The 20,383-nt window shown below is 38.4% G+C and overlaps 2 protein-coding genes across 2 annotated transcripts in view; one reads left to right on the forward strand and one right to left on the reverse strand.

Moving 5' to 3' along the window:
• LOC127441217 (fibronectin-like) overlaps positions 1-5,641 on the forward strand; it is a 42,168-nt gene extending 36,527 nt beyond the window's left edge. The window contains exons 21-24 of the mRNA XM_051698392.1: positions 1,233-1,523; positions 1,990-2,220; positions 2,409-2,453; positions 4,238-5,641. Of these exons, the coding sequence (XP_051554352.1) occupies positions 1,233-1,523; positions 1,990-2,220; positions 2,409-2,431 (545 nt within the window). The 3' untranslated portion in view covers positions 2,432-2,453; positions 4,238-5,641. The remainder of the gene's footprint in view (positions 1-1,232; positions 1,524-1,989; positions 2,221-2,408; positions 2,454-4,237) is intronic.
• Positions 5,642-6,405: 764 nt separating this feature from the next.
• On the reverse strand, positions 6,406-19,634 carry LOC127441107 (pre-mRNA-splicing factor 38B-like). Its single transcript, XM_051698296.1, has 6 exons — positions 19,061-19,634; positions 18,151-18,219; positions 17,861-18,012; positions 15,998-16,058; positions 8,055-8,290; positions 6,406-7,597 (listed from the first exon to the last, which is right to left on the reverse strand). The coding sequence occupies exons 1-6, from the start codon at positions 19,262-19,264 to the stop codon at positions 6,844-6,846; spliced, it is 1,476 nt and encodes a 491-aa protein (XP_051554256.1). The 5' UTR covers positions 19,265-19,634; the 3' UTR covers positions 6,406-6,843.
• Positions 19,635-20,383: the final 749 nt, after the last annotated feature.

The following is a 20,383-nucleotide window of genomic DNA, read 5'->3' on the forward strand; positions in this document are numbered from 1 at the left end:
TCCGCATATTGGTGTGCATGTAAACAAACACACTCATTGCTGCTGTCTCCGCAGAAATTACATCCTGTGAGCATTCTTTTCATCTCTTGCAGTACATCCACAGCAGTTTAAGGCAGTTATTCTGGTGCACCTTCACTATCAAACAAAGTGTATGGTAGTAGCAAACCACTTGTCAAGAAGGTGTACCAGCAACTTTTATTTGGAGCAGGGACTAAAAACGGTCCAAGGAACGAAAACGAACTAAATTTGTTGAGAAATTTTTCTGGAGTGAACATTTTATTTTTAAATGCTGGTGACCGATTATAACCAGTTAATTTTTCATTCTGATAATTTTCTCATGAAACCTAAGGCCAAAGGGTTTATCACAGTAAATTTGTGAAATTACACCATTGCGTGTTACCAGAAAAATTGAAACATGATTTGATCCTGAAGGAAGCCACTGTATCTCACATTTATTTGCCTAATTGCCTGTTGTGGATGTTGCATTCTGTGAATGAAGCCCCTTTTAACAAAAATTTACACTGCCTAGCCAAAAAAAAAAAAAAGTTGCATACTCTAATTTTTGGTTGAACCGCCTTTAGCTTTGATTACAACGCAGGTAAACTGAGTACACAGAGTACTATAAGTTTAAAAAGAACGCTATTATCCATTCTTTTATTTCATTCTAACCGGATGCCATTTGGAAAGGAGGCTGTGGAACGCCCAAACTGGAACGGAACTGTTTCTGCTCAGAACGAACCAAAATGAAAAACATTTCACTTTTAGTCCCTGATTTGGAGGATTTAAACTTTATTTGAAACTGATGAGTTTCAGCACACAGGTCTTCATCAGAGTTTACATTCTCTACCTGCATCAGCAACAGACAGATTCAAGTGTCATTCTGTGCATTACTTTTGTAATGGATAAAACTAAGTTAAAAAGCAAACAATACTTACAATAATACAGCTTCAGTTAGTACTTTCAGTTGATGATGCGAGCATTCCATAGTTTAAGGCCAAAGTACACAGTGTGAAAAGAGATCTCTGCGAATGAGGGAACAGGATTGAACTCTGGTTTGGATATAGCAATCAAACCAAAATTGTGTATGTCCAATTGTTTTTTTTGGTTAAGGCAAATACTAATATTATTGGAAATAATGTGATTGTTTAAAATTCCTTAAACTAGACTTCAAGTATCTATAGTTTCCTTTAAAAAAAACATTTTTTTAAACCTCATCTATCTCTATCCTTTAGATCTATGTCCTCCAGGTGGGTTGAGGGCTATTCCTCATACAGTAGTGAATGACACTCAAATCATGAGAGCATCCTGGTCTGCCGTGGATTGTCCTGATTCTGAATATCTCCTGGAACTCAGGGGCAGGATTCTGGATATCACCCAGGCACTCTTTGATGTAGCCTCGTATTGGACAAGCCGTACTTTCTTCGAGATTCCCCTCCCTTGTGGCTCCTCCTACAGTGCCACGGTCAGGGCACAGAACTCTGCCAGTTCAAGCGTTCCGTCAGCTGCTGTCTCTGGAACCACAGGTGCATAATGTTAATTACCATAACACTCATACAGACTTATTTATGGAAAATTAAGATTATATGTGCACTAAGTAGTTTTACACCTAAAGAAATTAACTTACCTTGGACAAATAGGGTTAAAATAATATACATTTGCATGAAATGAAGACCCGTCATAACAGTTGCCTACAAAAATTTGTTTTGTCCATAAGGTGGGTTGCACCCTCCTGGTCGCTGCCTGTTGCAATGACTTGCTCAGTCTCTCAATTCGACATATGTTTGGTTAATAAACAAACCTCAAAACTGTTGCACACCAGTCAACTTGTGGTAACATCATAAACAGCATGGGTGCTCAAGAGCTGCTTGACAGCAAAGAGGCTAATGCTGTTTGTATCAGTTGTTTATGAAAAAGAGCTAGAAAAACATTAACATGTAATTGCACATTTAAACTCCAAATTCATCAGGTCATTTTGTTCATATCCTCCAGTGCCTTGTGCCCCTCAGAATGTGACATTCTCTGCATCATTGTCGGTGGTGACATGGAATCAGTCTGTATTTGCTACAAACTACACAGTGTATCTGGTCACTTCCTCTAGTAGGACGAAGCTCTGCATGACACCACAGCTCCACTGCTCTCTCACCAACATCAGCAGCGGTCACATTGTTGCAACTGCCAGCAACTCTGCCGGAGAAAGTGAAGACTCATCGCCTGTTTTAGGTAAGCACTTGATTTTTAAGTATGACTCTCAGAAACACTGATTAGCATTAGTGGGAACTAACCTTTTTTAAGGCTATTTGTATTCCCTTTGTATTGCAAACATCGTAATCAGAAGGGATAGGGCTAGCGTTGTGTATCATGCTTGGGTGAACGTCCTTTAACCTATGACTTTGTCCATCATGTGGCAGTGACAGCAGGTCGCAGGAGGTGAGACCTGGCAAGGAGCGAGACAGGTGAGGTGAAGCTCAACCACAGCAGAAAATGTAGAACAAATAATAATAATAAAAAAGAATAATTACAAAAAAAGCAGCAGCATAAAATGTCTTGCCTTTTCTCAAAAATAATTGTAAAACAATGTTGTGTACACGAAGATTATTGGATGAAAAAGAAAATACAGGTGCATCTCAATAAATTAGAATGTCGTGGAAAAGTTCATTTATTTCAGTAATTCAACTCAGATTGTGAAACTCGTGTATTAAATAAATTCAATGCACACAGACTGAAGTAGTTTAAGTCTTTGGATCTTTTAATTGTGATGATTTTGGCTCACATTTAACAAAAACCCACCAATTCACTATCTCAAAAAATTAGAATATGGTGACATGCCAATCAGCTAATCAACTCAAAACACCTGCAAAGTTTCCTGAGCCTTCAAAATGGTCTCAGAGTTTGATTCACTAGGCTACACAATCATGGGGAAGACTGCTGATCTGATAGTTGTCCAGAAGACAATCAATGACACCCTTCACAAGGAGGGTAAGCCACAAACATTCATTGCCAAAGAAGCTGGCTGTTCACAGAGTGCTGTATCCAAGCATGTTAACAGAAAGTTGAGTGGAAGGAAAAAGTGTGGAAGAAAAAGATGCACAACCAACCGAGAGAACCGCAGCCTTATGAGGATTGTCAAGCAAAATCGATTCAAGAATTTGGGTGAACTTCACAAGGAATGGACTGAGGTTGGGGTCAAGGCATCAAGAGCCACCACACACAGATGTGTCAAGGAATTTGGCTACAGTTGTCATATTCCTCTTGTTAAGCCACTCCTGAACCACAGACAACGTCAGAGGCGTCTTACCTGGGCTAAGGAGAAGAAGAACTGGACTGTTGCCCAGTGGTCCAAAGTCCTCTTTTCAGATGAGAGCAAGTTTTGTATTTCATTTGGAAACCAAGGTCCTAGAGTCTGGAGGAAGGGTGGAGAAGCTCATAGCCCAAGTTGCTTGAAGTCCAGTGTTAAGTTTCCACAGTCTGTGATGTTTTGGGGTGCAATGTCATCTGCTGGTGTTGGTCCATTGTGTTTTTTGAAAACCAAAGTCACTGCACCCGTTTACCAAGAAATTTTGGAGCACTTCAGGCTTCCTTCTGCTGAAAGATGCTGATTTCATTTTCCAGCAGGATTTGGCACCTGCCCACACTGCCAAAAGCACCAAAAGTTGGTTAAATGACCATGGTGTTGGTGTGCTTGACTGGCCAGCAAACTCACCAGACCTGAACCCCATAGAGAATCTGTGGGGTATTGTCAAGAGGAAAATGAGAAACAAGAGACCAAAAAATGCAGATGAGCTGAAGGCCACTGTCAAAGAAACCTGGGCTTCCATACCACCTCAGCAGTGCCACAAACTGATCACCTCCATGCATGCCGAATTGAGGCAGTAATTAAAGCAAAAAGAGCCCCTACCAAGTATTGAGTACATATACAGTAAATGAACATACTTTCCAGAAGGCCAACAATTCACTAAAAATGTTTTTTTTATTGGTCTTATGATTTATTCTAATTTTTTGAGATAGTGAATTGGTGGGTTTTTGTTAAATGTGAGCCAAAATCATCACAATTAAAAGAAGCAAAGACTTAAACTACTTCAGTCTGTGTGCATTGAATTTATTTAATACACGAGTTTCACAATTTGAGTTGAATTACTGAAATAAATGAACTTTTCCACGACATTCTAATTTATTGAGATGCACCTGTGTATATACAAAGATTTAATCAAATGTCTTTTTACTATTCTCTCCATACCAGGCCTGCCCAAACTTGAGTGAACTTTCATATCACATCGCACTCAAATTCATGGCTCTGAGAAATCCTGCACTTTCCTACGAATTTGTGAAATTGTGTAATACTTTACTTTGGCATGTTACATGTATTCTGGTACAAGGTTCACTATTTTTAGGGTATCAGTTTTTTTAAAGGCAAAATATAGCTTAAAAGTCTTTTTTTTGGGCTTACATTTTGTATACTTTTATGCAATGGCAAATATTTAAACAAATAAGCATTGTATATAAATACAATGGCAGCCAAATATTTGAAATAATGTACAGATTTTGCTCTTATGAAAAGAAATTGGTACTTTTATTCACCAAAGTGGCATTCAACTGATCACAATGTATAGTCAGGACATTAATAACATGAAAAATTACTATTACAATTTGAAAAAAATAAATAAATAAAAAGTTCAGAACTTGAGTTCTCATAAAAAATAATCCTCCACGTGCAGCAATGACAGCTTTGCAGATTCTTGGCATTCTATCTGTCAGTTTGTACAGATACTCAGGTGACATTTCACCCCACTCTTCCTGTAGCATTTGCCATAGATTTGGCTGTCTTGTCGGGCACTTCTCACGCACCTTACAATCTAGCTTATCCCACAAAAGCTCAATGGGTTAAGATCCATAACACTCTTTTTCAATTATCTGTTGTCCAATGTCTGTTTCTTTACCCACTCTAACCTTTTCTTTTTCTGTTTCAAAAGTGGCTTTTTCTTTGCAGTTCTTCCCATAAGGCCTGTACCCGAGTCTTCTCTTTAATGTTGTACATGAAACTGGTGTTGAGCGGGTAGAATTCAATGATGCTGTCAGCTAAGGACACTCTATTTCTCAAACTAGAGACTCTGTTATACTTATCCTCTTGTTTATTTGTACATCTGGCCTTCCACATCTCTTTCTGTCCTTGTTACAGACAGTTGTCCTTTGTCTTTGAAGACTGTAGTGTACACCTTTGTATGAAATCTTCAGGTTTTTGGCAATTTCAAGCATTGTATAGCCTTCATTCCTCAAAACAATGATTGACTGACGAGTTTCTAGAGAAAGCTGTTTCTTTTTTGCCATTTTTGACCTAATATTGACCTTAAGACATGCCAGTCTATTGTATACTGTGGCAACTCAAAAACAAACAAAATGTTAAGCTTTATTTAATGAACCAAATACCTCTCAGCAGTGTTTGATATAATGGCAAGTGATTTTCTAGTACCAAATTAGCAATTTAGCATGATTACTCAAGGATAAGGTTTTGGAGTGATGGCTGCTGGAAATGGGGCCCTTCTAGATTTGATCAAAAATGACTTTTTTCAAATAGTGATGGTGCTGTTTTTTTACATCAGTAATATCCTGACTATGTGATCAGTTGAATGCCACTTTGGTGAATTAAAGTACCAATTTCCTTCCAAAACAGCAAAATCTGTACATTAGTACAAACTTTTGGCCACCAGTGTATATATATATATATATATATATATATATATATACTTATGTTTTTGTACACAAGTTGATTATTAAATACCATGAGCATTTCTATATGTGATTTGTCACTAAATTATGAACAACGTATAGCATATAAAATTATACTCAAAAGAAAAATCAACTGCTGTTCTAAAAATTAACAATGAATTGACAAAGGTGCAACAGTGACTGGCCACCCATTTTTTCAACAGTCTTAGCTCCAGAAGTATTGTTCCCTCATTCATTTTCTCCATGAAGATTTTAGAAAATATTTAAATAGAGTTCAAAGCCTTGAACTAAACCAACCAGCTTTGAGATTAATCAGACTATAATATACAGACTAGTATATAGTATGAAAAGTATATTATTTATAACCATTTGATTCTATGGAAAAGGTATTGAAAACTTGATGTCCTACTCAAACTAAATTATTGCAAATGATATAATCTAATTAGCAACAGTACATTTTACAATCTACTCTGTAATCTGTAAAAAAGTCATAAGACTTTTTTTTTTTTTTTTAAGTTGACTGCAATTTTCAAACATTTTTAAATTAATAGCTTATAATAGGTCTATCTTGAAAGGTTTATACATTATTGTTAAAAATAAATTTCAATGGAGCAAATTAATAGGATTTTTACACCCGGAACCCTAGTGTCACGCTCACGCAATTGCTTAATGACACCAAAAACGTACAACTGACATAATTTTGTTTCATACAACAATTTTATTAGAAAATGAGATGCAACAGAGCGATGAACTAAACAGCACAATAGCAGCACAGCTTTCATCAGCCTGTGCCACAAACTCAACTCCATGGTCGCTCTGTTCAAATTTAAAACATTCTCTGAGCTGTATGTACAAAGCCATTTGAGAGAATCCTGAAAACAAATGGGGGGAAAATGGAAATAAAAGGATTTTAAAAAGTCATTTTCAGTCCTAATATCTGAAAGGGCAACAGAAAAGAAAATGTTGATATCTACAAAAGTGGCGGATAACAGTGTGGGGGCAAATATGTGTAGGCATTTCCATTAGTTTACTTCAACACAAGTGGTGCTCAAGTGGACAAAGATATAGACATAGGGACTGGCATGAAGAGGGAATTCGAGAGAGAGGAGAAAAAGGCTGGGATCATGGGGACTCTGCTCGAACACTGTTTGCTCTTTCTTCTGGTTCAGGACTGTGGCTCCGATGGTGCTCTGTTTTAACATGTTCGCGACCATGTGAGCGTTCTTTGCTGCGACTGCGCTTGTGTGGCCGTTCCTTACTATGGCTGTGTTCCCGCTTCTTGTTCCTCTCTTCCCCTGCTTCCTGTCTGCTACGGCTGCCAGAACGAGAGCGTTTCTTGCTAGGTCGCTCGACACGGTGCTTTCTCTCTCTGCTTTTGCTCCTGGAGCGTTTACTTCTCTTCTCCTCCCGGTGCTTTCGTTCCTCTTTCTCCTCCTTGTGCCTCCTCTCATCTCCCTCTCCTTTACTCCTCTTGTCTTTCGACCGCTCCCTTTCTCTGTCACGCTCACCTCTGTCTTTATGGTGTTCTCTGTCTTTTCTGCGACTGCGCTCACTCTCTGCCTCCCTCTCTTTCTCTCTGTCTTTCCTCTCATTGCGTCTCTCCCGGCTTGCACTGTGACTCCGGCGTCTTTCCCTGCTTCGACTTCGTCTGCGTTCTGCAGTTCGGTCTGGTGTTCTGGAACGTCTTCTCTCCCGGTCTCTCTCCCTATCCCTGTCTCTCTCCCTATCCCGGTCCTTCCCCTCCCTTTCTTTGCGCTGCCGGTCTCGTTCTTTTTCCAATTCTCGGTCAAAGCTGGCGCCACGTCTTTCTCTGTGGTGGCTGCGACTTCGTGATCGGTTTTGGGATCTCCTGGGGCTCTGACTTTTCCTAGGGGTCCTAGACAACACACACAATAAAACACATAAAACAACAGATCAAATATATGTTACAGACCTACTGAACACACAACAATTGATTAAAACTTTTTTTTTTTTTTATATAAAAAAAAATTTGAAATTCTAGTCGAAAACAAGGTAATCAATATGTTAATAATAAACAACAGTTTCATATGCTACGAGTGAATTTATGCATTATAACATTTCAATGTACTGTATATTCCATTTTGAAATCTCTGTATATACAAAAAATGTATACTGTTAGAATGAGAAAAAAATAAGTCACTGTAATTATACAAGTGGGAACTAATAAATAAATAATATTTGCTGATAACAATATAGGCTACTCAACAAATCTTGCAACCATAATACAGACCACACACATTATCCAAAGGCTCTAACAACTGTTAGTCTAATTTGACAATTTTATCACACCCACACACAACTAGCAAATGTACCTGGAACAGTGCCTATCTGTATGCCTTCCAGAATCGGCCGCCACCGCCTCCTCGTCCTGCTCATCTCCTGGCGGAGGTTTACGTGGTCGGCTCTTCATGTGTTGATCGATTGCCTTCTGCACAGGAACAGGTATACGTGGGAACAGTGTTGAGAACCATTCCAGTTTGGTCAGGAAGGAGCGGAGCATCTCGCCGATCGTCATCATACACCCTCCTCCTGCCTTCACGTCCAACTCCTGATTACAGAAAAGTTGCAGGAAAATAATTACAACACATTTACAGACAAACATACACACTTACCAAACACACTCATGCTACTTTTGATGGCCAGTGCCCTAAAGTACATTTCATTAAGAATTACATTATAAACTGTCCTGAAAAAAATGCTTTGTGATGACCAAATACGGAGTCCCCACCTCTGCTCTCACCTGACTTAATATTTAATAAAAGGTGCAGTAAGAAAGGATTGCTTTGCTTGCCAATATGACAGTGGTTTTTGGACTTTACACTGACACCTATTTTAGGGCTGCTCGATTATGGCAAAAATCATAATCACGATTATTTTGGTCAATACTGAGATCACGATTATTTAACAGGATTACTCATTGACTTTGGAAACATCATGCACTTATTGAATTTTTAACAAAAACTTTTTAACTTGAAATGTAAACTGCACTTGGTAAGGAGGCTATTGTCATATGATAATTATTTTATTACTGTTACTTATGGTAGTCAAATAAAGGAAAGCCTCCATTGCCATCATTTACAGCAGGGGTCCTCACACTTCTATGCGATGAAACCTACTTTTTCATCATGTTATTGCAGCAAAATCTACCATGTACAATATAGGCTATACATTATCACATATACCAAAATTTCAGTAATCGGTAGTGAAATTTGACGATTCTCAATACCAGCTTCAAAACAACAACAAATAATAATACTAACATGTTAGTTATGGAAGAATGGTTTCAAGCTCTTAAGTAATTATTCAAGACTAGTAAACGGTCAATAATAAAATAATAAAAACAGCAATGAATAGAAATAGATTAAAAATAATAGAACGAAAAATACAAATTAAGAAAATTCAGCGCTTTTTTAACAGCTTTAAAAGTTTTTAACAGCAGTAGCAGTAATAGCATCAAATTTAAGTAAATATTCAGAATGAAATGCTACATAAAACTACTACTGGTCTTCACTGTAAGATTACAATACATTAATACTTTTTAAAGCTACTGAAGTCACCCAGTCAAGAGCAGCGAGTGTCGTCTCGTTTTCTTATTATGGTTGTTTGATTATTATAATGACAGACTACACTAGACGGCAGCATGTCTATTAGCTTACATTTATACTTACAAGTCAGACATTTAAATACAAATCCGCTTTTTTTCTCCACTGTTTGTTCACTTTAGACATCACTCTGTGTTTACATGAATACCTCACCAAGACGGGCATTTTGGCGGAATTTTTAAATGTATTTGACCGTTCAGGTGCGCATTAACACGAGCATTTTCGGAACACATGTGCATGTTCAGAATACACACACACACACACACACACATCACAAATATAGCCATTTATTTTTTCTTTACTGATGTTTTAATCATTCTGCATGTGCGGTTGGTCAAGTAAAACTGTCTTTTACTTGCCCCTTAATGTCGAGCCCTGATTAAATATTGTATTCAACATTCTCCGATAACACTTTTTTCTTCTGCAGTAAGCCCCTAAAGTAAATGTACATTGTTTTAAATGAGTTTTAGATATCATTTTGGAAAACAAGCCAAAAAAGACTAATCAAAAACATATTTTGTTCCAGCGTATAATAGGCCAAGACTACACTCGCTCTCCTTTGTTCACTTCGATCCATCTTTAACTCACAAAAAACAAACTTTCCATATAATAAAACAGCTTTTTCTAGACCAGATACAACCAGAGCCTTGATCAGATGCAAGTGTACATCATTTTAAACATATGTCAAAAGTGCTATTCATTTAATAAGAGGTAAACGTGGAAAATTATTTACTGCACTTTTAAAATAAGTGGGACAGGTTGGAAAAGTGACAACAGGGACTAGCTGCAGAACCCTTCACCTTTTCTTAGCAAAGTAATATGGTAAACTTTATAGTAATTAAAATAATTAATAGGCCCTACCACTGCTTGACTAAGCTTCAAACAATTAGCTTTCACAATTTATCTTACTATGCACTGACTGAAAATAGACATGATGCTAAGGAGGTCAAAGGTCAGCTGACATATATGCTGTACCGGTGGGTGTGAAGGGGTGGAGTGGGTGGGTGAGCTTGTCTAACAGCACTCACGGACGTCAGCCAAGAGAGTGGAGCCACCCTATATCCAATCCAGCCAGTGACACACCAGGCCTGGCAGCAATTTCTGCTCAATACAAATGAGATGTTTTTGTGTACCATTTTTAAAAAGGATATATTACCAACTTTTTTCCAAGTGAAAGTGGGTGTGCATGAGCATTAAAAAGAAAAGCCACAGACATCTGATATTAATTAGGACTGGGTAAAAATGTTCCAATGCATTGCGATCTTTATTTATTTTTAATCCCAAGATCGATCTTTTACTCTATGGGCAACCCCCTACAATGAGTGTAAAATTTCAAGATATGCAAACTAATTACAATTATAGCCACTGGCAAGTAAACTTTCAGATTTCACTTACCAGTGATTGAGTGGTGTAGTGACGAAGAGGTTTAGCACCAAGATCCTTTCACTGCATGTTGAGAGCAAGTTTAATTTGACTCGGTCCGTGTAATGTGTGATCCACACAACCCATTTATCGTTGAACAATGTCTCTTTTAAAGGGGTCATGTCATGCATTTTTTTTTTCTTCCTTGAGGTTCACTTATGTTGGTAAATCATAATGAAATTTTACATGACATTTTTCTACCGTGTCTTTGGCCCACTGTCTGAAACCCTTTCTGCGTACTTCTGCTTTAGGAGATGCCTACTGTTATGATTGGCTACCATCTTTGCAGAGCAAACGCCCCCACACCTGCCATTACGTGTGTGGAATTGTTTTTCTTCCTCCAAGAGTGAATGAAAAAGTGCTAGTGATAAAAATGGCTGAATAACTCTTTACATATCAAACAAACACAGATGAAATCAGTAGATAGAACGACATCATCCATGATCACGAGAAATGCAAAACATAATGCATAAGTATAATGATGGATAAAAATAATAATATGATTAAAATACACTGATATTTTGAAAAGCATATTGCCTCCCATAAATTATCTCATTACATATAAAGCGCAAACATACAACGTATGCAGTTTTAACAGGCTTTTTGTAGTGCGTGGTTATGTAGAATTTCCATGAATTTTTTAGATCCAAGGAAAAGAAACCCACAAGCCCTCCGCCATGCTACAGCCAGCGCACCTCAGTTAAACATTCTTTGCTAGAAGCAGAATACTGCATCTTTGATGCACTTCATCCATGCAGTTGTGCAAAGATGCTCTGTTTGATAGTGCGACAATTCATTAAAGTTTTGCTACAGTTACCAGGGTGTCAATGTCAGTTTTTAATTTTTGAGATTCTGCTTGTATCACGTCGAGTTAGACAAAGACACATTGTTATTATGAATATTATGAGTGATTTCAGCTGTTCTGACAGCTAAAATATGTAGGCTTAGTGATAAATGTACAGCCAGGCTGGGGCACACATTCAACAAGGCCTTAGAACATATATACTGCTTATCCAACTATTCTGCAAGTTCACAATCAAGGCATGTTGTCATTATTCATTGTAAATATAAATTTGTGTTAATCATATTAAAATTGGTAAATATATCAACATATCAATACATAGTATAATACAATATGCTCGTTTTGAGGGAAATAACACCGCCCTCGCGGAGAGAGCTCTCGCGGCTGAAGCTATAGAGGTTAGTTCACTCTCCGTCTCTGTAGCGGATGTAACCCGATCCTTCCGATGGGTGAATATCCGCAAAGCCGCGGGTCCAGACGGCATTCCGGGCCGCATCAGAGCTTGCACGAACCAACTGGCTGGCGTTTTTAACGGACATTGTCAACCTTTCCCTCTCTTTGTCTGTAATCCCCACATGCTTTAAAACGTCCACAATTGTGCCTGTTCCAAAGCAATCCAAAATCACTTGCTTAAATGACTGGCATCCTGTTGCTCTGACCCCCATCATCAGTAAATGCTTTGAGAGACTAATCAGAGATTACATCTGCTCTGTGCTGCCTCCATCACTGGACCCATTGCAGTTTGCTTACCACAACAACCGCTCCACTGATGATGCCATTGCATCTACAATACACACTGCTCTCTCCCACCTGGAAAAAAAGAACACTTATGTGAGAATGTTGTTTGTAGACAACAGCTCAGCATTCAACACCATAGTGCCCTTCAAACTTGATGAGAAACTCCGGGCTCTGGGCTTTAACAGCTCGTTGTGCAGCTGGATCCTGGACTTCCTGTCAAGCAGACGCCAGGTGGTTAGAATGGGCAGCAACATCTCCTCATCACTGACCCTCAACACTGGAGCCCCGCAGGGCTGTGTTCTCAGCCCACTCCTGTAATCCCTGTACACACATGACTGTGTAGCAACACACAGCTCCAATGCCATCATTAAGTTTGCTGATGATACGACGGTGGTAGGTCTGATCACTGACAATGATGAAACAGCCTACAGAGAGGAGGTGCACACTCTGACACACTGGTGTCAGGAGCACAACCTCTCCCTCAACGTCAGTAAGACAAAGGAGCTTGTGGTGGACTTCAGGAGAAGAGAAGGAGAACACAGTCCCATCACCATCAATGGAGCACCAGTGGAGAGAGTCAGCAGCTTCAAATTCCTGGGTGTCCACATCACTGAGGAACTCACATGGTCCATCCACACTGAAGCCGTTGTGAAGGCGGCTCATCAGCGCCTCTTCTTCCTGAGACGGCTGAGGAAGTTTGGAATGAACCGCCACATCCTCACATGGTTCTACACCAGCACTGTAGAGAGCATACTGACTGGCTGCATCTCCGCCTGGTACGGCAATAGCACCTCCCACAACCGCAAAGGCCTGCAAAGGGTGGTTTGAACTGCCAGACACATCATCGGAGGTGAGCTTCCCTCCCTCCAGGACATATATACCAGGTGGTGTGTGAAAAAAGCTCGGAGGATCAGAGACTCCAGCCACCCGAGCTATGGGCTGTTCTCACTGCTACCGTCAGGCAGGCGGTATAGCAGCATCAGCACCCGCACCATCCGACTCCATGACAGCTTCTTCCCCCAAGCAATCAGACTTTTGATCTCTTGATCTCCCACGATCAAAATACATCAGCACTGCACTTTATTACTCTTATATCTCACACCGGACTGTCATAAATTATATTATTATATTCTCTCTTAACACACTGGCAACTTACTATCAACCAACAGCCTGAATGTCAATACAGTACAATACAACTTATTGTACATTTTATATATACACTTTTCTATTGTATAATGTGTATTCTATATTGTGTGTATTGTATACTGTACATTGTATGTTATTATTGTATATTGTGTTGTGTGTAATTATGTGTATATTAGATTTTAAATTGTGTTGTCTTAATCTGATGTTTATTGTAAATTGGTATATGTCTCATCACTGTCACGACTGCTATGTTGCTCGGAACTGCAGGCAAGAATTTCAAACGCTATTGCAATTGTGTATATGGTTGTGTGACAATAAAAGTGATTTGATTTTGATTTGATAGTCGATGAACAAACATTTACCTACAAATTATACTAAATTATTAAATGTAAAGCCAAGCGTCATGCAGGGACGTCCATTTCAAAAGCATACTGTAATATTATTGTAATGTATTATTAAATGATTACTATTTAATGTTAATTTTAACAGTAATATTTCTGTCAATTTCATTAAATTCACACGGCATTGGTCATATTAAACCCTAAAGCCTTTTTTTAATGGTAAACTGATAATATTTGTATGTCTTGCACAGTTTTTTTATTATTATTATTTAAACATGCTCCTCATTTACAAATGCTACCACCTCCTCTTCTGTGACCCAGTGTCACGTAATTACAAGAATGTTTTGAATTGTGAAAATAAATGATTTCGTAGCACTTCGCATTCTCAGCGCAAATCAGCAGTAAAACGCATCGCACACTAATACCAAACCACACTAAGAAAATTCACGAGATGGGAGTTTGTGTGGGCCGCTCGCTGTTTGTTAGGCACTCAGACAGTTGAAAACACAGTGGCCATGCTTGGACCATGTTAATCCAGACAATAAGTACATTTATTTAATGAAATTGCAGCCTTTTGGGGGGTTTAATAAATCACAGTCATCGTGATTTCCCAACATTTAACACATTTATCACATACATTGACTTTCTGCCCAACTTTATAAGTATTAATGCGATATTACATATTGATTGTAAAATATTCCAAAGTAAAATAATATTTTATCGAAATCTTTGGCTTACTGTTGATAAGTGCAAACATCCATTAATGTTTTTTTTTCTTTCTTTTTTGCACACTTAGATGACGTATGATTTCCTTGTTGTTGATCGCTTCTCCGCATAGAAATATTTTATTTCTCCTCTTCCAGCCAGCTGTCATTGAAACGGTACTCCAGCATGTTTATAGAAGCAGGAGATGCAGGTATAATTTCTTACCAATCTACCACAGTGGAGAGATGTCCAGTACTTCCATGTGCACGCGACAAAGCAAAAGAGAAAGTAGCGGAGCGGTGTGTGCGCTCCCTCGCTGATGAAACATCACAAACACAACGACTGCATAATATATATTTCAAATTCTTAATCATTTTAGATCTTTTATAACGGTCAACAATCTAAGGAAAAATCAAGCATTTACAAGGAACATATTAAAAATTTGAAAACCTAACTGTGAAAATCAAGCATTTTCCAAACTTTCAAGACTTTGTTCGAACACTGCATTCCACATTCCAGTGTGTGAAAGAAATGTGCCAATAGAACTGGAACTTCATGTTCACTGAAGATTTTCACTGGAATTACTGTTAATTTTGCTGCTGCATTATCCAGTAGAGTAGTTAACAATAAAGGTTTTCTTAATAGGCTGCACATTGTTGAATGTAATTCTGTTGTCTATAATGAAATGTTTAGTTTTAGAAAAACTGGTTTTGATGCATTACTAATATTAACATGTAGAATGTTTAATTATTTGAAACAAAGTCTAATTAAAAAATATTTTGGTTTCGGCCAAGAATTTTTATTTTGGTGCATCACTAGTACATACCATTTGACTTTGATAAATTAATAGGCAAATCAAGTAATTAATTTGATTTAGATCGCTTGACAGCCCTAATAAAAATCTCTCTAAATAACTGAGGCATACTGCGATGTAAAGACTGCAACTCTGAGCTAAGAGAATCTTGCATACGATCGCTGGATTCACATTTAACTGCAAAGAAACCATAAAGAATGCTTTAAGGATGCTTTTGACCTGGTCACTCTTGTAAAAGAGATTTTCTCTCAATTAGTTTTTAACATGGTGAAATAAATGGTTACTAATGAACTTCACACATACCCCCAGTAGCTCAAAAGACCATTTCCTCTGAATGACGTATTGTGTTACAAAACCGTATCTAATATGACATTGGTATATGTCTCATCACTGTCATGACTGCTATGTTGCTCGGAACTGCACCCAAGATTTTCACCCACTGTTGCACTTGTGCATATGGTTGTGTGACAATAAAAGTGAAATGATTTGACATGGCATACCCAGTCCTGTGTCAACTTGCCACCACAAATACAGCAGTTGTAACTGCATGTATCTCAAGGGGAACATTAAGCCAAATGAGGTCAAAGGTTGAAGGACAGTAATGTGCATCACAAAGCGTTCTGGTTTAGGTCATGTACATTAGAAATATAAAAGAGAGATGAAGGCATTACCCGTGTAGACATACCTCCTCGTCGTCAAGGAACTCATCATACCAGTCAATCAGATCAGGAGGTGGCTGTGTATACCTACAATACATAAAAACATGTATCTCATGATAAATAAATTAATTAGGCCTGTCAATCAAAAATGTTTAATCAAATTAATTACGTGATATGCAGATTAATCTATCGCATATACAGTATTACTATTTGCTGAGAAAACGGCACAAAAACAATTCAAAATAAAATGATTTATTTTTTTATTTTATTTTTTATATATATACTTATTAAAATAATTATAGATAATTCCAATCTTTAAAACGCATTATTGTGGCAGACAAGCATTGATACGACAACACAAAAGTTGGCTTTAGAGGGCATTATATTGTTTATTTCTATATTAATGAACATGAGCCTATCATTGGCCTACAGTCCACAACAATCCATTTTGCAACTGAATTTATCAATCTGTCCAAGGCTGATTTTTTTATTAGGGCTTGTCTAAGGACGTCTCAATGTACACATGCATCAGTCGGACACATTGAGCGCCTCACTTTGGTTACGTTGCATCATAAACATAGAAGTTTTAGGTCACAGTGTCAAGTAGTTAATCAACGAGACATTATATTTCATTTCAAACAACAGGCAGAATAGAGACACACAGAATGTGTTTTTGGATGTCTAGATAACCCATATGGGTATCAATTTACATTCGCAACATTTTAGCATTCTGTGTACTTCCACTGTATAGGTTTATAATCAATTCCAGTCACTCTCAGCCCTGGCAAAAACCATGGTGAATTTGACTAAAATAAATTCAGATGTACAATCTTCCATGGGAATGTTAAGAGGCAAGAAAATGAACTGATTTCCAAAATAAACCTCTTTTTGTGAAACAAGAACCAGCTCATGTTATACAGGTGTAGCATACACAGCAGAGACCTGCAAAACTTTCAAAAAACATCTGAAGTCACACCTATTCCATGAGCACTTAACTATTTTCCTATTCTGGTTTACTCTCAAAATGTGGTACTGCTGCGCTACTAATATTGTTGGCTGCTTTGTGATAAAACTGCTAGTTTTTTTCTTCTCGATTTTATCTCAGTGAGCTAATTTACATTGACACCAGAAAGATGTTTAATGCGATAAAGCTGCTCAAGACTTAAATCGGTGTACGCATTTACATGCACTATGCTCTCTTTTACTCGTGTATACATGCAGCTTTCTCCAAAGCAACAATTTCCCCACGACACTTGTGTAAATAAAAAAAAACATGACATCCAGGGAAGACTTTGCTATTTTATTCTTTTTGGTATGCTTTATTTCCAGATTTTCACGAGTTGTTGACGTGTTTATTTACTTAACTTTCGAATGTGACCTGCAGTGGAATTGTGCTGCAATCCCTCTTTCGAAAAACTGATCGCATGATCGATTATGATCGCATTTACTGTCTTGAGAGGCAGTAGTGGATATTTTTAATTGGTGTGTTTAAATGGGTATAGTTTATTGTGTATGTGCTTTTCTCTTTTCCCACTGTACTCCCAGAAATGTTGAACTCTTTCCGCTGTGTTGACTTGTTGATGTGGCTCCTTTATATGACGTTAGTTATCCAAACTTTTCCACGCAAATGCGCAGTTTTCAAAAATCTGTAAAAATGCTGCTTATGCGTTTACACTACCACATAAGCAACGTTCTTTGGGAGGAACCTAGGTGTGTTAAACCGCTTTCCCGCAATCCCTTAAATGGCTGTCTTGTTTACATGCCGATTCAGAACGCTACTTTCAGCAAAAACCCTGGAACAAACCATTTTCTTAAGTGCATGTAAACGGGGTCAGTGTGTATAAGAGCATCTACTTAAATAAATGTAAATAGGTGGTTCTGAGTCGTACCTGATGTACATAAAGCCCAGTGCCCTGATATAGGGCGAATCTGTGTGAGTGATGAGACCCATCACTTGTTTGCGGGTCAGTTTCAGTGTGAATAGTTTATACAGCAAGCAGAACGCCGTTGACACAATCCCACCCGTTCCGACTCCTCTCACCTGCAAAACACACACCATGAGGCTTCAGAGTTACATTGATGTGTTCCCTGCGCAAAGTTCTCCCTTGTTTTTATAAAAGTGATGAAGAGGACGGGAGGATGAAGGTGAGGGGGTCTGGAGGCACGTACTTCTACTTACCCCTCCGCACATTCCCGTCTGGCCTGCAGTCTTTCGGCTGCCTTTTTCCCATGGCTCCACATGGTTGACCTGGGTACACAGAGCAGAGATCACAGACTGGGATTAAATGATGGATTAGAAGTGAAATAGAACCATTAAAGACAAATTAAGATTGTGTTTCATCATACAACAAATGACTGCTACTCATTCCTTATCACAACCTTTTCAGAATTAAAAACAAACACATCAGACTAACTAAACAATATTTCACTATAATAATCAGTGTCCACATAAACATCATAGTCACTATAATTATTGCTAATACGAATATTATATATGTATATAGATATGTGGTCTCCTTCAAACAGTGCAAGTTATTTTTTGTTATTTTTTGACAGTGGTGGATAGATTTGTCCTTATCGAACTACTTCCCAACTACAAGTCACTTCCCATTCCAATTTTTTTTAAATCTCGTTTTTTTATATACACATTTATGCATTTGCACCCATCCGTTTTACAAGTGAAATTCAGTTCTGATGTGTGCCAAGTGGTGTGTCCTCAGTCCTAAGTACCTGTGGATAAAAGCATCTGCTAAATGTAACAAAAAAGTGCCCGAGTTCCATTTTAGTAACGATAACTGTGGTAACTACGGTGTTTCGGCGTTAACTACGGTTACTATGGTATATTTTCGTAACGGACAGTAAATACTTAAATAGGAAAAGAAGCTAAAGAATATCCTCAAGTTAGCACTATTAGCCTTCAGGCCTAACACTATCCACATCAGTTCTCGTGAAATAATAATTTCAAGCACACAAAATTATTTTGAAATAGTCAAACCTATCAAGAAAAATAAAAACCAACGATCAGTTGAAGAAAAACAAGAAAACCGCGGGCTTCACGCGCATCGATCGGCCCGGTCTCATTTCGGCACCTTGAAGTAAATCTCGTCCACCACCTCGTGGTACGTCTTGAGCTCATACAGCTGGACCTTGAAGTACGGCGACGAAAGCACGTTGGTCAAGATCATCGGGTTCAAGTTCATGGTTTTCTCGTTGCCCCATAAGGGCAAAACGTTGCCGTGTTTCCCGCCGGCCGGTTTGCTCACGGCCTGCTGTTGCTGTTGACTAACCGCCATGGCCGTTCCCTCACAACGCCATTAAAAAGAACTAAACGAAAAAGAAACGACCGATTCACCTCACGAGAAACGCGTCCGACGAGGTGCGAAGTGGTCAAATGACGTCTGTTAATTCATTCGAAGCAGAATTCGGACTGTTCAACCGTTATTTTTCAAAATGTTTCAAGATGCGCGCGAGGCTCTCTGTTGCATTAAGTTGCGGGTACAAGATGGCGCGCGGAAAGTGGGCTGGAGGAAGGGACGTGGGGTGGGTGGTTGCCAAATGTTTCACAGTAAATTGTTCTCTGCGCAAAAAAAATAATAAAAAAAATAAACTAGTAAACTTTCTATATGAAATTGTCCACATGCGCTGTCGTATATAATTTTATTTTATTTTATGAAAACATAATATTTAATAGAATGTTCAAATAGAATCTCACCATTGTTAGCCAAGAAGACTTGACAACACGGCCCTCCAGCGTGGTCTGATATGGTTAGTGTATGATTGCAGATGTCTTGTAGATTAAAAAGCACACTTAATTGATAGTCATCTCGCAGTTTATTAATAAAGAATGGCACCTGTGCAAATTTTCTTATTGTGTGTTATTGAGCATCTGTTGCTTAAAGTAATGTTCCGGGTACAACACAAGTTTAGCTCAATCGACAGCATTTGTGGCATAATGTTGATTAACACAGAAATTAATTTCGACTGTCCCTCCTTTTTTTTAAAAAGAATAAGTTTCCCATTTCAATATTCTGTTAACACACATTAACCCTCCTATTGTGTTCGGGTAAAATTTGACCCATTTCAAGTTAAAATATTTTATAAATATTATCCATATAATATATATTTCATAAAAAAAATGTTCTCCCCTTTTCTCCCCAATTTGGAATGCCCAATTCCCAATGCGCTCTAAGTCCTCACAGTGGTGTAGTGACTGGCCTCAATCCGGGTGGCGGAGGATGAATCTCAGTTGCCTCTGCGTCTGAAACAGTCAATCCACCCATCTTATCATGTGGCTTGTTGAGTGCGTTACAGCGGAGACATAGAGCGTGTGGAGGCTTCATGCTATTCTCAGTGGCATCCACACACAACTCACCAAGCACCCCACCCAGAGCGAGCCACATTATAGCGACCAC

The sequence above is a fragment of the Myxocyprinus asiaticus genome, chromosome 5 (assembly GCF_019703515.2).
Source record: "Myxocyprinus asiaticus isolate MX2 ecotype Aquarium Trade chromosome 5, UBuf_Myxa_2, whole genome shotgun sequence".
NCBI classification, from domain to species: Eukaryota; Metazoa; Chordata; class Actinopteri; order Cypriniformes; family Catostomidae; genus Myxocyprinus; species Myxocyprinus asiaticus.

Excerpts from the sequence above, each read along its gene's own strand:
- LOC127441107 (XM_051698296.1), bottom strand. The coding sequence starts at position 19,264 with ATGGCGGTTAGTCAACAGCAACAGCAGGCCGTGAGCAAACCGGCCGGC. Across the intron at positions 18,220-19,060 it reads TGGACGAGATTTACTTCAAG|GTCAACCATGTGGAGCCATG; the intron begins GTGCCGAAATGA and ends CTGTGTACCCAG. Across the intron at positions 8,291-15,997 it reads AGTTCCTTGACGACGAGGAG|GAGTTGGACGTGAAGGCAGG; the intron begins GTATGTCTACAC and ends TTCTGTAATCAG.